At 42.1% G+C, this 15,972-nt stretch overlaps 1 protein-coding gene across 1 annotated transcript; it reads left to right on the top strand.

Annotated features, from left to right (window-relative positions):
* The first annotated feature begins 8,650 nt into the window (after positions 1-8,650).
* LOC148850224 (uncharacterized) lies at positions 8,651-10,487 on the top strand. The gene has a single exon (XM_088942941.1). The coding sequence runs from the start codon at positions 8,716-8,718 to the stop codon at positions 10,291-10,293; it is 1,578 nt and encodes a 525-aa protein (XP_088799067.1). The 5' UTR covers positions 8,651-8,715; the 3' UTR covers positions 10,294-10,487.
* The last annotated feature ends 5,485 nt before the right edge of the window (positions 10,488-15,972 follow it).

Genomic DNA, 15,972 nt, shown 5'->3' with positions numbered 1-15,972 from the left:
CCCAACATTATACTTCTTTACAAAGCAATGTAAGCCATTTCTTCTTTTAAATAATCAATCTTTTTATTCAGCTGCTGAATAGTCAATTTTATCTCACATTGAGTTATATTTAAGGTTTTAAAAGACTAAAGAAATAATTGAGACGTATTGATCCAAAAAGGTGAGGCATAAGCCTCAAATATTAAGAAAAAATTAATTAAGATTTATAAATGATAAGAATAGCATTGATTGAAGTTTATAAATGATAATAATAGCATATAACATCTAGAATGATAGAAGTTTATAAGCTCTACCTTATAAGCTTAAACAAAATACTAATAGTTATAAATATTCTACAGTTCAACTTCCATAAACAAAGTTTATAATCATTAAATGATGATAATTGATTTTTGAGACTTACAACTTTTATGCTCCAAGCTATGCCTTACCCCTGTGGCATGAAGCAGATACCACATTTTGATAAGGGCTTAAGCCTAAGCCTCAAGGCAAAAGTCCGTCTGTATCGCCTCAAAGCAATGAAGCATATATCTCACGCCTTAAGGCTTAAAACTTTAAAAACAATGGATATATTACTTAGTTCCGCCTGAGTGGGGAGATTATTAGCTTTCATTGGATTTTTTAGGCCCAGATTAGAAGGAATACAAATATAAATATGTAGAGTGTAAATCCTTATATTTTGTATGTATTTATATTGTACAAATTTGTATTTGTACTCTTTCCAAACTAAGTCTAAGATTGTATTAGGTTGCCATGTAAATTTTTTTGCACTACTACAAATGCATGGGACAGCAAATGTAAAAAATGGAAATTATTGTTTAATTTTGTTTTGGATTTTACTTTATTCTGCTTCATGTCTTAATTTACTTCTTTTGTACTGCAATCAAACAAAATAAGCTAAATTTTGAAACAAAAATAAGTCAGCATTTACACTCAGATCATTTGCATTGCCATGGTTTTGCATCAATGCAAATTTAATTGCATTGCAATCAAACACAGTTTTGTTGTTGCTCTTTCTTTTTCGTTTTTTTTTTTCTTTTTGGTACAAAAGGGGAAGTGTAGAACATCTTTATTGTGAGATTTCTAAAGTTTTAAACCCCGTTTGGCACATCTTTATGTGCAGTCTTTTGGCTGTTTGCAAACCGGGCAAATTGTACCCTGTTCTTTTCCCGTTTGGTTTATAACAAATCTAGCTGTCAAAAGTCGATGCGCCAAACAGACTATTTTGGATTGATTTTAGAAAGCTTCAAGTAGAGCTTTTCGAGTCTTTCTCACTTTATTCTCACACAGAAAGACACGGAAAGATGCACGGTAGCCAAACTAGCTTCGGGCTGTTTTAGATCTTCATGAAAAAGTTCAATATATCTTTTAACTGCCAGAGCTACCAAAAGATGGCCCCAAAAAGATTTGCCAAATGGCCCCTTATTCTCAGACTTGTTTAATTAATTTTAAAATGTCTATGTCGGGTAGTTGTTGTGATTGATTAGTTAGTGTACTCCTAGTCACGTTGCTTTAGTTCTTATTTGTGTCCAGTGTTTGTTGTTGGTTGTGTTATATCTTGTATACCTTGTTTCTGTTTCCTTGTTGAATGCCTTTTTTTAATTAAAACAAAAAAAGAAAAAACTGTCAATCCCGATTCCCGAACGAATCCAGATCTTCTGTTCATGTTTATTACAGTCACACATGGAGAACATTTCATAGTATTATACAGGGGGAGATGTTTCCAATTCACAGAGGGCGATGCATTGTGAGTAGGCGTGGGCCAGGCGTGGACAAGATTCTCATGGGCAGGAGATCCGAAGTCTTCTCGAACCAATTAAAATTGACCAACATAAACGTCAAGTTTCCCAACCTGATCGCGGAGCAGAGTAACATCGGAAGATTGAATCACGCTTGAACCGCCAAAGCCCGCAGCCCAACACCTGGTCTGATCATAGTTTTCAATCCCAGGACCTAGGCCCATTCCGAAACAAACAAACAAAAAACAAGCCCAACTTGCACAAAAATTAAAATTGGGTTAGGCCAAGTTCGGGTTACACCTGCTCAGGTTTTGGTGTTTTACTACATGGGCTGAAGTCCAGGATGTTGGATCAAGTGATATGAGTCATATGACCAGTCTCGTTGATGATACAGTTGAGATACGGAAGCTTCGCTATATCAGACTCATCTAGCAACCGGCCTTCCCCAATATTGTTGTCGATCTCTTCCCTTGCCTTCAGCAGTGTTCCAGGATGATTCAGCAAAAGTGGCGTAGCCGACTCCATGGTGAGTGCCGACGTATAAGTTTCCACAGTAAAAATTAACTCATCGTTTTTGAACCGCGGTTGACCCAGATAATTGGACCATTTTTCCGGGAAATCATTTAGGTAATCGATTTCATTTTACCTAAAACCTGGAATCCGATAATAAAATTGTTGATTCAAGCAGTCAAACCATTGATCCATTCAACAGTTTATGACTATTTTTAATTTTTTAATTTTTTTTAATTTTATTGTCAGAATGGGCCATCCGTTCGAATCGGACAATCAGACCATTGACCCAAAAATCAGTGGCTAGAACGATTCCATTTCCGAGTCATTTCCTAAAATGAATTAGAAATAAAAGGTTTCAAAAGAACTTAAATAGAATGTATGGAATAAAAATTTAATAATTATAGGAGTGTGCATCAGGATACGTTTAGGATTGAAAACCAAGAAATAATTCAATGTAACTTCTTGTATCACCTTAAATTAATAGTTCATAACAAAAAAGTAAATTGAGCATGATGCACCTCCTAAAATTAGAATTGGATGGACCGATTTTGGATTAGAGACCCCGTTCAGTACAAGATCAATTTGGACAGATTGGAAAGGCCAATAAGACATATTGGATTGGACCAATATGGTCCAAAATATTTATTAAATTGGATTGGATCCGCTTCGTCCAAAACAAATTTATATTGGATTGGTTAGATTAAGCCAATATGTGGTCTATTGATATAAGATAAGAATATATGAGATGGTGCGCAATTCAGTCGATCCTATCTGTCAACGATCTTGTCTCTGACTGGAGCAGAAGGTGCCTAAAACGAGGAAGAAAGCGAGTATCTCCAGGGAGGGACCCGGTGAGAGTGTTCTAAATCTCAAGTTAATATCCTCAAAAGCAAGATGATAAACCAGATGGCGCAAAGTTCACATACCTCGTTCTTGGGGGGTAGAGAGCCTTTTATAACCACTTCGCGCACTCGCTCCTAAGCTTCTGTCAGGTCGGGTATGATTACCTCTGTGCTTCTGCCAGTTTGGGTGTCCTCACCTTTGCTGGGGCAAATCCGCCACTACTCTCATTGTAGGAGTCGTCTCTATAACTGGAGATGGCAGTGGCAGGTGGAGGTGGCAGGTGGCCGTTGAAGTGTGGCTGTCAAACGTCAGGTCCCAAGTTAGTCAGGCGAGCCGCCTCTAAATACGGACTCCTTCAGTGTCAGGTACGGTGTGGTTGTTCAGTTCAGCATCCCAGAGGCAAAGTGCTGGAGTGGTGCGCGAGGTTAAATCTTGATTTCGGATAGAGGTGTGGCCCAAACTGCCATGAAGTGGGCCAGTTCGGGTTGTTGCCTATTGTGTTTGTAAGGCTCGGGTCCAAGGGAGAGCTCGGGCTCCTTGTGGGGAGTTCGGACCGTGGGTTCCACTTTTCGGAGATCGCACCTTGGGCGTACTGTTGTGTCGAGCTGTTGCCTTTCCATGTGTAGAGTGGTTACGAGGTCGGGCCAAATCTTCCTTCATCAATTGCCCCCCACTCCTCGCGCAAAGGGACTTCCCTAGCGCGGGGAGTTCGCGAGGTGGCGGGTGGATTTCACCCGTACTTCGGACTGGCTTGATTGATAGCACGGAGTGCACGTTCATTAGGGTTCTTCCAGGTTTCTCGAGCGCCAAAAAGTTGGGAAACGCGTCAATCCGTCTATAAATGCTGACAGATGTGACAGCGAGAGTTTTATTTCAAAATTTAAAAAGCGCACCGCTGTGAGACGTGACAGCGGGCGTTATTTCAAAACTTAAAAAACACGCCGATGTTGCCTTTAACGTGGGGAGACGTGTGCCGGTGCTCTTTCAGTTTTGAATGACGTGCGGCCAGTCACGTCTTGGTCTCAGGAGAGGTGCGGTCAGCGCGACTGCGGGCCGTTGTATTTGCCTTTATCAGAGCCGTTGATTTTTTGTTACTGTGGGTATAAATAGTGGGGGACCCTAGTCGCTTTTCATTGCCATTCTTCCGCATTTTGCTTCTTGAGCTCGCGTCCAAGTTTTCGTAGTTCGTTTGCCTTTTCCGAGTGAGTCTACTTTCTTCCTACTATCCTTTTCCTCCTGATGTCTAGCTCGGACAGCTCAGACAATTCTTCGAGGGGTTCAGATGCAGGTTCAACGAATCGAGTTGCATCCTCCAACAGCCTTAGTGAACCCGAGGTAGAGATCGAGGAGGAGCTTCAACCCGTAGGCCGAGTCGCCTCTGGTAGTTTGGCGTCCTCCTCCCGTCGAGGTCGTACGTTAGACAAGTTTGGGACCTCGACCATGACGCCTGAGGGGCTTCAGTCCCTTATTACCCAGTTCAACTTGCCTAGGGAGTACACCTATTTTATACCCTCGGGCAGTTTCCCTTGGGAACAGGGTCCTGATGAGATCGTGATATTCCGGGAGCAGCTCATTGCTGGGTTGCGCCTGCCTTTCCACCCCCTCGTTGTCGAGGTTATGAACCACTACGGCGTCACTGTCGGCCAGCTTCACCCGAATTCTATTCGTAACATGGTGGGGACAATCTCCCTATTTTGCGAACAGATATTGCCTTTAGACCTGGAGATCTTTTCTTCCATTCTAATGCTTAAGAAACAAGTGGGTCCCCTTAACGGGCGTAAGTAGGCGTATTACCTATCTCCTCGCCCGGGGTTTAAGCTTTTACACAATCTTCGCAACAAGGTCCCGGCGTAGAAACGAGTCTATTTCGGGGTGCGAAGTGCATTCGGGTGGCCATTCCAAACCGGGTGGGGGATGGTTGCCACTGATGTCGGTGTTACGCTTGATAGAGAGACGACGAAGGGCCTCTGGGAATGGGCACGGCTTGGGCTAAAATGCCACCATTATCTAACGGAGGCCAAGATCATCGAGGCTGGTCTAAGTTCAGGTAGGTTTCTTACTCAGAGACTTGCCTTTTGTTTTGCTCCATTCTTTCTTTTTTCTTATGCTGAGCTCTTTTTTGCATGTGTGATGGACTCAGAGAAGACTCGTGGTGGGAACCTGTTTCACGCCATGAAGAGGAGGAAGCGAGTCGTCAAACGAACTCGTGCCGAGCTGCCCCGAGATGTGGTGCCTGAGGTACTAGACTACCCGTCAATGGATCCACCCAGGGAGCCCAAGATGGCCCCTCCAGTACAAGAAGCGGTAGGGGCCCCTTACGCCGAGGCTACTTACACGGGGGCTCCCATTTAATCTGAGTCTGCATATACGCGAGCTGGTCTCATATCTTGTCCGGGTTGGTCTCATATCTAGGATGGCCTTTATCTTGTCCGGGTTGGCCTCAATATCGCGCTGGTTGACAATGTACCCTAGGAACTTACCCAAGGTCACACTGAAGACACACTTGTTTGGGTACAGTTTCATGCTAAATTGACGCAGAATTTGGAAGACAGAATCTTAGTCTTGTATTAATTCTTGTGAAAACTATGTCTTGACGATCATGTCGTCTACATAACATTCTATTTCCTTGCCAATTAAGGGTCAAAACAACTTATTCACAAGTCTTGGGAAGGTTGCCCCAGAATTCTTCAGTCCGAAGGGCATGGCCTTGTAGCAGTACAGGCCGAACTCGGTTATGAAGGTGGTTTTTTCCTCATCGGACTGGTCCATCCTGATTTGGTGCTGTTGGAGCTGATGCTGTTGGAACTGCTGCATTTGGGCTTGCATTGCCCGCATGCACTGCATCAGGTCGTCAAAATGGCTCTGGTTAGTCGCCGGGGGGATAGCAGTTGGTTCGGTAGAGGTTGTCTCGATAGGGAGAAAAAGGGGGACGCTCGTGGCGCATTCAGGCTGGGGATCCCATCCACCGGAAGGGGGATGGTGAACTGTCCGATGCACACCACGAGGACTTGAAGTTGTTCCCCCGGGGGCGTTCATCTCTGTGCTACGTCCGGCATTGCTAGAAGAAGCCATGAGTGTTGGTGTTTTTTTGGAAAAAGGAGGTTATAAGAGTTTTAGAGGGAGGCTTTTAGAAATGTTTCCCACAGACGACGCCAATTGATGGTGCACAATCCGGTCGGTCCTAGCTGTCAACGATCTTGCCTCTGACTGGAGCAGAAGGTGCCTGAAACGGGGAAGAAAGCGAGTATCTCCAAGGAGGGACCCGGTGAGAGTGCTCTGAAGCTCAAGTTAGTATCCTCAAAGGCAAGATGATAAACCAGATGGTGCAAAGTTTACATACCTCGTTCTTGGGGGGTAGAGAGCCTTTTATAACCACTTCGCGCACTCACTCCTAAGCTTCTGTCAGATCGGGTATGATTACCTCTGCGCTTATGCCAGTTCGGGTGTCTTCACCTCTACTGGGGCAGAACTGCCACTGCTCTCTTTGTCAGAGCCATCTCTGTAACTAGAGATGGTGGTGGCAAGTGGCAGGTGCCCGTTGAAGTGCGGCTACCAAGCATCAGGTCCCAAGTCAGTCAGGCGCACCGCCTCTAGTTACGGACTCCTTTGGTGTCTGGTACGGTGCGGTTGTTCAGTTCGGCGTCCCGGAGGCGAAGTGCTGGAGTGGTGTGCGAGGTCAAGTCTTGAGTTCGGATAGAGGTGTGGTCTGAACTGCCATGAGGTGGGCCAGTTCGGGTTGTTGCCTTTTGTGTTTGTAAGGCTCAGGGTCCAAGGGAGAGCTCGGGCTCCTTGTTGGGAGTTCGGACCGCGGGTTCCTCTTTTCGGAGCTCGCGCCTTGGGCGTACTATTGTGCCAAGCTGCTGCCTTTCCATGTGTTGAGTGGTTCCGAGGTCGGGCCAAATCTTCCTTCATCAATATGTGCGAGTGGACCGAATTTGAGTTAAAACCAATGTAAATCAAAATAAATTTGAACAAATTAGGCGATCCAGACATTGAATTTTATCGGTCCAAAACATTCATTAGATTGAATTGGACCTAATCCATTTATAATGGACTCACACTGGAATGGATGGATTGAATCAAATCCATTCCAATTGACACCCTAAGAGGATGCATTTTTATGTGAAAATCGAACGCTATCTTGGCTGAAAAAATTATATAAGATATAATTGTAAAGTTAAGCATGTTGTATGGAGAACAGTTTTGGGTAGTCAAAAAATATGTCCAGAAAATGAGTGAGATACAGAAATATGTGTACTTAAATGATGAGTACTAAAACTAAAAGAGATAGGGTCAAAAATAAAGTCATACAAATCAATTGATAATGGCTCAGTTGATAAGAGCTCTTACTTGTGGGACTAGAGACGTTGGATCAAATCCCACTGCCACTGTGGTTAATCTGACCTTGAATCTTCTTGCTTGGTTTAAATCTGTCCTTGGATTTTACATTTCGGGTTTTTTTTTTTTTTTTTCGCTTCATAGGGCTACACAACTTTTAACCAGTTCTATTGTGGAACTGCATAGAACATAATTCGATAATAAGAAAGAAAAAATTAAATACTAGTAAAAACGACATAATTAAGCTGTGAATGTTACAATTTTTTTAGCATAAAATACATGTATAAGAAAAATAATACTAAAACGACACAACTAATAGTTGCAGAAGATCATATTTCGGTTAAGAAAACAGAGAAACTTATTAGTGAATAGCGAGGAGATAGATCAATGATTTGAGATTTTAACCATGTTAAGAACCCAAGTTGCATGGGCATGGATCTTGCAAACCTTACAAATCCCGTCCAGATATTTTACTGTGCGGGCCCGCCCAATTTCCTAGATTTGTGGTGCCTGGTGCATTCGTAGGTCCCGGCAAAGGGCAAAGCAAACGACATTCCCCATGTGTGATGTATATAAAATATTTATGCAATTTCCATGATAGCGGTAAGGAAATTGTGATGCCCGAAAATTTTGACACAATATCTATCAGAGGAATTAAATGAAGATTCCGGTAAGCAAAAAATACATGCTACGGTTGAGAGACATGGAATGGTCGCTATCGTTTCCTCACAATCTTATAACCCAATTTAAAATAATTACAGTACTAGAAGAAATTCATGATGAGGGCCAACATCTCTAGTTCTGTACTGCGTATGTCATTTACGTGTAATGTAATCCTGTGAGACTTTCCATGGCAACCATAAGTGTTCAACTGGCCTTTCTCTTAGCTAGCTAGCCTCCCGTGATATACATACTCTACCATTTCCTGCCTGTGTTGAACGTGGAGGCCTACACCACCATTCAGTATTGTATTACACTTCCTACTTCTGCTTCCAAAACTTCATTTTGATAATTGATAGCGCCAAACCTTCCAATTCCAAACACACGTTCATCCCCTCATTAATGAATCCAAACGCAGAAGATGCAAACACACAGACGAGGCCCACTTTGAGCCACCAATTTCATTCCTTGGCATCCGTCCCTTCAAGTGGCTAAGACTCCCTCCAAGTTGGCTTTCCGTCCATCACTCGTTCTCTTTATAAATATAAAACTACCCCCATCAGTCATCACCTCTAGTCTCTAGAGATTTATCCATCGAAAACCCGCAAGCTGCAACCAACCACATATGGATATCTGGTCATGGTTATGCGACCTTCCCAGCTCAGACGATTGGCCCGAGTCTGACTCCCCACCCGTCTTTGAGCTTGTGAGCTCCAACGCCGGCGGCAGCCCAGACAACACCCCGAAATCGATTGTCCTCAACGCCCAACGAACTTCAGGATCCAACACCGAAGCTCTAGTGACCTTAATCGTATGCTTACACGGCTTCCATCCTTCTAACCCTAACAAAACCCTTTGGGTCTCTGATCCATGTCCTCTCTCAGCCGACAAGCCCTTCCTTCCGCTCCTCCTCCAACTGCTCCAAGAAATCATTGCCCGTTCTCCCTCCACACACGACACCACCTGTCCTCGCTCCCAGTTACAGAGACTGAAGCCCGAACCCATTTCCTGGATCCTCGACTCCCACTCTCCGGAATCGTTCTCCAACTTCTTCAACTTGGTCTTCCTCTGTCGCCTCTTCTGGTTATGCGTCTGCGATGCGCCCAGCGAAGTAGGCTCGCTCTACTTCAAAACCCTGTTACCTCCTAGCCTGGAGGCTCTGTCATCTAACAAGCACGTAATTCGGACCTTCTTGATGTCCATAGGAGTTGACGCGGAGCTTTGCTTCATGCGCACCCTCGGGTACATGTTAGCAAAGTGGTTGATGTTAAGAGAGCTTGGCGTAGGATTGCAATCATTAACCCCACTCCCGTCGTACAGGCTGGGCTTCTCCTACGCCACGGAATCTCACGGGTTCTGGATCCTGAAGGCTTACGCCCCGATACTGTCGATGCCACGTACCTGTGTCAACGGTCAACAAGATCAGTACCCACTTCTCGAGACAAAGGAATCCGTGCTAAGATACGCTCTGGCGCACCAGCAGCTCGAGGTCGTCATCCAGCTGGAGTACTCGGTGGGGTTCTACGAGGGATTTCTTCAAGTCAATGCACGTGTCGATAATATGAGATTCCACGTTGCTAAGTTGGGACTCAGTAAAAACGACTACGGAGAGTACACCGAGGAGAAGCATTTCCCGTCGAGGATCCGCATCTGGGTCGGTCCGGAGATCGGTTCGACTTACGTGGCAAGTCTGAGCCTGGGGCGGTCCACTGATAACCCGGAGAGAGAAGTGGAAACGCAGAAGACCATGCACGGAAGTTTTGAAAAGTCGAAGGTCCCAAAGGTGAAGGCCAAGGCGACGTCGTCGGCGAGGACAAGAATGAGGAACTGGAGATGGGAACAGGACGCCGACGGGAACGCGGCGGTTTTCGAGGCGGTTTTGTGTGACAACGTTAGCGGAATTGAAGTGGCTACGTGGAAACCGGCCAAAGGTGGGAATCCAGTGAACGGTTTACGGAGGCGGTATTCGGGGCCGAATAGGCCGTTCAATAAATCGGGCGGTGTGATATTTGCGGGAGACGAGTACGGAGAAGGTGTGGGGTGGAGACTGAGTAAGGAAATGGAAGGTAGTGTGTTAAAATGGAGGATAGGAGGGAAGGTGTGGCTGAGTTATTGGCCTAACGATCTGAAGAGTCCATACTTCGAGACAAGATGTGTGGATTGGTGTGATGAAGTTGATTTGCCACTGATTCCGGGGAAATAATTTAATTTTAATACGCCATTTACTATGGATGTAAGACTGTGTAGAATGTAGTCTTAATTCTTAAAGACCTAGAGTGATAACCTATGGCTATATATATATATATATACTGCATGCTTAGTACTTGCTGTAGATGTGTAATGAAGTGAAACACTTTTTTCTTGCTCAAATAATAAGATATCCAAAAATTAATGACACAGTCTTTTTTTTCTCGCCTGATATTAAGATGGGATGAAAAAAAATTGAATAATGAGTAAATAATATATAATAAGAGATAATTTAGGGATTTAGGGTTCGATTTAGTGTGAACTTTTATCAATTTTCAAGTAAATATTTTGGAGGTAAAGTTCATATTTCATTGTTGTAAAATGTTGTGGCAATCGTGCAATTGTTCAGAACTAACCTAAACCATAAGCAGTTCAGGGGCCACTCGAAACATGAGAAGGATGACCAAACTTTGATATTAGCCCAACCCAAATCAAGTTGCACTCTTAGGAATAATGAGGTGGTTGCAACTTGCAAGTAGGGATGGGCTGGTCTGACCCAACAGGCCCGATGGACTTAAGCCGATTGGGTCAGTTGTGGTTCTAAGAATTATAATTGATGAATCAATATTCAGTTATTGATATAATGTCTGAATTATTATTACTTTAGAATCGATTCTATTTATTATAATATATATTATATATAATATTTTCAGCGGATTTATTATAATCAGGACCGATTGTCTTAAGAACTGATTCATTCGGTTCTGTATTTAAAATTACAGACCTTGCCAATCATAATTGCAAGGTTAAGAATGAGGAGTTTAGGATTGAGCACTCAAAATGAATTCTAAAAAAGAGTAATGCTTGATTATAATTTGTGGTTGAAGGTTTGGGCATTTAATATGAATTTCATAAATGCAGCAAACCTAAAGAAATTAGGATGGAGAGTATTGATATGAAATGATTATCTATGGGATTGAGTAGCAAAAGCAAAATACTTAAAAAAAAAAAGTGCTTTTCCACAGGCTCCGATGCCAAAAGAAAAGTCTGCATGGGCATGGAGAGATATTTGCAAACCAGAAGAGAGGTCTAGCGTGGAAGATATGAGATGCAGGAAGAAGGAAAATTGGAGTTAATACTCGAAAATAAAAGATGGAATAGAATCAAAACTAATAATGAAGCGAAAAAAAAAATCAAAACTAATAAGATATTTTCAGATGAAATAGCCCAGTGCATACACTATACAGTCAATAATCCTCCCCTCAAGGAAAAAGATGGTGTGGGGAACAAGTACAACTGGGGAGTTCTCGGTTAAGTCGGTTAAGTCAATTTATGCTTGCCTAAATATAAATACGAGGCTAACACAAATGATCATGTCATGACTTTTAGCAAGAAAATTGAGAAAGTGGAATGCCAACCAAAAATAAAATTTTCTTATGGATATAACCATCAGAAATATGCTCCCAACAAGGGAAAATTTATATCACTAAGGCTTGAACTGTATGTGATCCATAATGTTTATTTGGTGGAAATATGGAGGGTAGTGACCAAAACTGTGATATGGCCATGCAAGCTTGCTCACTAGTAACAAATCAAATCCCAAGTTCCAATGATCTAAGGCCCTATTCACTTTTAATTAAGTTATTTACTCGAGTAAATGCAATTATTTGGGTAAATTTTTTATGTGAAACACTTATCCAAGTAAGTGTATATATTCATGTTCTTTTATTTTTTAAGTAAAAAAAGGAAATAATCATTTTAACAATAAATATTCATCATTAAAAGGGGCATTTTTGTCCCATTCAAGTGTTGGAAACTTTTCCCTGGTGGGAAAAATATTTACCCACCTAGGAAATGGGTACCCAAGAAAATAAACTTTCCCTGGTCCCCACATTAATCTGAAAAAAGAACATAGATTCTTGGTCAATGGGAACCAAAATCCCATTGACCAACTTCCCCCCACTCAAAATCCAAAAAAAGAACACCCCCTAAACACTACATCCATCCTCGATATTGATGGGATGAGATCAGGAAGAATAATTTGGAAAACAAATGTGACTTGATATGGGAAAAGATAGCATACATATATACCGTGGTATGTATGAAGAAATAGAAATGACATGTTTCAATAATAAACACTTCAACCCACCACAAACAATCATTAAAGCCCAGTTTGGAAGGAGTACAAATACAAATATGCAAAGTGTAACACCTTGTATTTTATATTATTTTATATGTATTTGTACTGTACATATTTGTATGTGTACTCCTTCCAAACTGAGCCTAAGGCCCTGCAAAGCCTAAGAGAAGTTATAAAGACAATAAGGTTGTGTTTGTTTGAGGTGTAAATTCAAATTTTACACCCACGGAAAATGAGAACCAATTAAGTGGTCGATGGAAATTGGGACCGCTTGCTTTTGAAAAATTTACATCAACCACGTTTGGTTGTCAAAATGTAAAATTCAATGAAAATATTTTGAATGTTGGTTACCCTTGCAGCGGTGAAGACAATAAGCTTGAACATTGCAACAATTAAACATCAAGCTTGAACAATGGGACCTCTTGGCGGCTGAGAGGAGGTGCAAGTACAGGCAGATTTAGCTTGGTGGAGATGAGAACTCAAAAAAATGTAAAACAACAGAAACAATATATATATATATATATATATATATATGTGTGTGTGTGTGTGTGTGTGTGTGTGTGAGAAAGAGAGAGAGAGAGAGAGAGAGAAAACACCATTATGAGATCAAAGGATGGTGAGAAATGAAACCATGTAATTAGATCGGAAATGGTGCAGATATGAGGCATCTGTTCCTCATATTAGAAAAAAATGGTGGAAGAGTCATACTTGTGTTGTCACTGAGAGGAGGCGCGAGCAATGAGTTGTCATTCCTCAAATCCGCTCCTCAGATCAGAAAAATGGTGGAAACAACTTTTGACTGTTGCAGTGGCTAACAAGAGGTGCGAGCAACGAGTTGTCATTCCTTAAATATTCTCCTCATATCAAAAAAAATGGTGGAAACACCCTAATCAACCGTTGCAGTGGTTGAGAGGAGGTGCGAGAAGTGAGTTGTCATTCCTCATATCCACTTAACTCAAATCCTCTCCTCATATTGGAAAAAATGGTGGAAATGCCCTAATCGACCGTTGTTGTGGCTGAGAGGACGTGCGAGCAGTGAGTTGTCATTCCTCATATCTGCTCCTCAAATCGAAAAAAAAATGGTGGAAACACCTTAATCGACCGTTGCGTGGCTGAGAGGAGGTTCGACCATCACCTTTTACACTGATAGAGAAGACGATGGAGTTTTACATCGACTTTATTGGTGATAACTTTCCATCGATTCTCGATGTAAAACTCACCCTAAGTTGAGTTTTATGCTTATTAAAGGTGTAAAAGAACACCTAAAACAAACATGTACAAATTCAAATCAAGGTATAAAGTTTATCCCGGTTCTCATTTCCACCGAAAACAAATGCGGCTTAAAGAGATTTGGCATGAGAAAAAAAATGTAAAAATTAAAACCATTTGAATTAAATAGACTCCCAGCAGCAAACACTATCAAAATTAATTTTGATGCATTCAATAACATAAAAGGCAGGCGTGCTTATGGATGCTTAGCCAGAAACTCCAAAAGGAGAATTGTTAAAAATGACTACAGGTAGCATTGGTGTTACTTCAAATGTCATTGGAGGCCCATAAACTTGCCTGAAGTTTTTGCTGAATCACATGTCATACCGAAAGAGATTCAAAGACTACTATAAAAGTTTTTAAGGATCATGTCATACAAGATGGAGATGCCAGAACATTCTCGGGGAATGCAAAAGATTAGCGAGAGAAGCCCAATCTCCAAGTCCAATACAGCTATGTTCATCGCGAAGGAAACCAAGTTGCTGATTGGTTAGTAAATGAAGGCCACACTAACTGGCTGGAGTCGTCGCATCAACCAAGTGGGAACTAAACTACCTGGTTGTTCAAGATGCCAAAGGATCTCAAGTGGGAACTAATTCGACCGTCCCTGTCCAATAGGTCAAAATGTCAAATTGCTAAAGCAATAATATCACTTAGATAGGAATATCAATGTATTGGCCTTCAAATGGAAATATACGGGAAAAGAAAACCTAAAAGTGTCGATATATGATGTTTTTGTCTTAGAATGAAAGAAGGGAGAGAGAGAAAAAAAAGAAGAAGAAGAGGAGGCAGCTTGTTGTAGTTGAGGCTATTGCCACGCAAGCACCCACCATTGTTCCCTTCCCATTGCCACCGCCATCTATGCCACACATTTTTGACCATCCATTTGACTAGATAGTTTGACTAATTGACGTGATATGTTAAATATAAATTAAACATAAAATGCTGATTTTTCTACGCAAAACCTTATATTTTGTATGTATTTGCATAGTAAATATTTGTATTTGTATTTTTTCCAAATGGAGCCTTATTGATCTATTTGGTATTGATTCTCAATGGCCAATACTTTTTGTATTAAAATTATTATTCAATGTCATATTGGAAGCCATGTCTATCTTCAAAAAATTGAAACCATCTAGAAATTAGAAAATCACCAAAAAAAATATCCCTGAAAAGGGCTGGTTTCAAGAATCAATTTTTGATTGGTTTCCTAAAAATCATCCAAATCAGCCAACCAAATGGAAATTTCAACACTAACTCCTCTAATACTGATGCGGCTCCAACATGGCATAGATTTTCAAAAAATCATTACTCATGCCAAACATCACCTAAGTGAATAGAACCATCAAATGTAGAAGAGGGTTGTTTAATAATTCATTAGATTAACCGGACAGGTTTCACTCTTCTTCCAAAGGTGAAACAAGCTGAACGGTCAAATAATTGTTCAAGTCAACTATAATTTAAAAGCATTGTTTTTTGAGGTAGGGGTGGGTCAAAACCAAACTATTCGCAAGACATTCGAGATCAGTTAAGACCAAGCTTGTATATTTATCTTTTAGGGTAAATTATAGATAGTGATAAAAGAAGATTTGGCCCGACCTCTTTATTATGTGACACGTGGCAGAAACGACAGCTCGGCAAAAGGGGCCAAGCCTAGGCGGGAACAAGGAGACATACTTCGCCGAACTGACCCACCTTGTAACAGCTCGGGATGGACTTCGCCGAACTGCCACCTTACAACAGCTCGGGATGGACTTCGCCGAACTACCACCTTGTAACAGCTCGGGATACACTTCACCGAACTGACCCACCTTGTAACAGCTCGGGATACACTTCGCCGAACTGACCCACCTTGTAACAGCTCGGGATACACTTCGCCGAACTGACCCACCTTGTAACAGCTCGGGATACACTTCGCCGAACTGACCCACCTTGTAACAGCTCGGGATACACTTCGCCGAACTGACCCACCTTGTAACAGATCGGGATACACTTCGCCGAACTGACCCACCTTGTAACAGCTCAGGATACACCGCCGAACTGACCTTGTAACAGCTCGGGATACACTTCGCCGAACTGACCTTGTAACAGCTCGGGATACACTTCGCCGAACTGACCTTGTAACAGCTCGGGATACACTTCGCCGAACTGACCCACCTTGTAACAGCTCGGGATACACTTCGCCGAACTGACCTTGTAACAGCTCGGGATACACTTCGCCGAACTGACCTTGTAACAGCTCGGGATACACTTCGCCGAACTGACCCACCTTGTAACAGCTCGGGA

This window comes from Nelumbo lutea, chromosome 5 (genome assembly GCF_056320005.1).
Source record: "Nelumbo lutea isolate HS-2025 chromosome 5, American lotus-T2T, whole genome shotgun sequence".
In the NCBI taxonomy this organism is placed as follows: domain Eukaryota; kingdom Viridiplantae; phylum Streptophyta; class Magnoliopsida; order Proteales; family Nelumbonaceae; genus Nelumbo; species Nelumbo lutea.
The sequence above is the reverse complement of the archived record's forward strand: the minus strand, read 5'-3'. Positions and strand labels throughout refer to the sequence as shown.

Excerpts from the sequence above, each read along its gene's own strand:
- LOC148850224 (XM_088942941.1), top strand. The coding sequence starts at position 8,716 with ATGGATATCTGGTCATGGTTATGCGACCTTCCCAGCTCAGACGATTGG.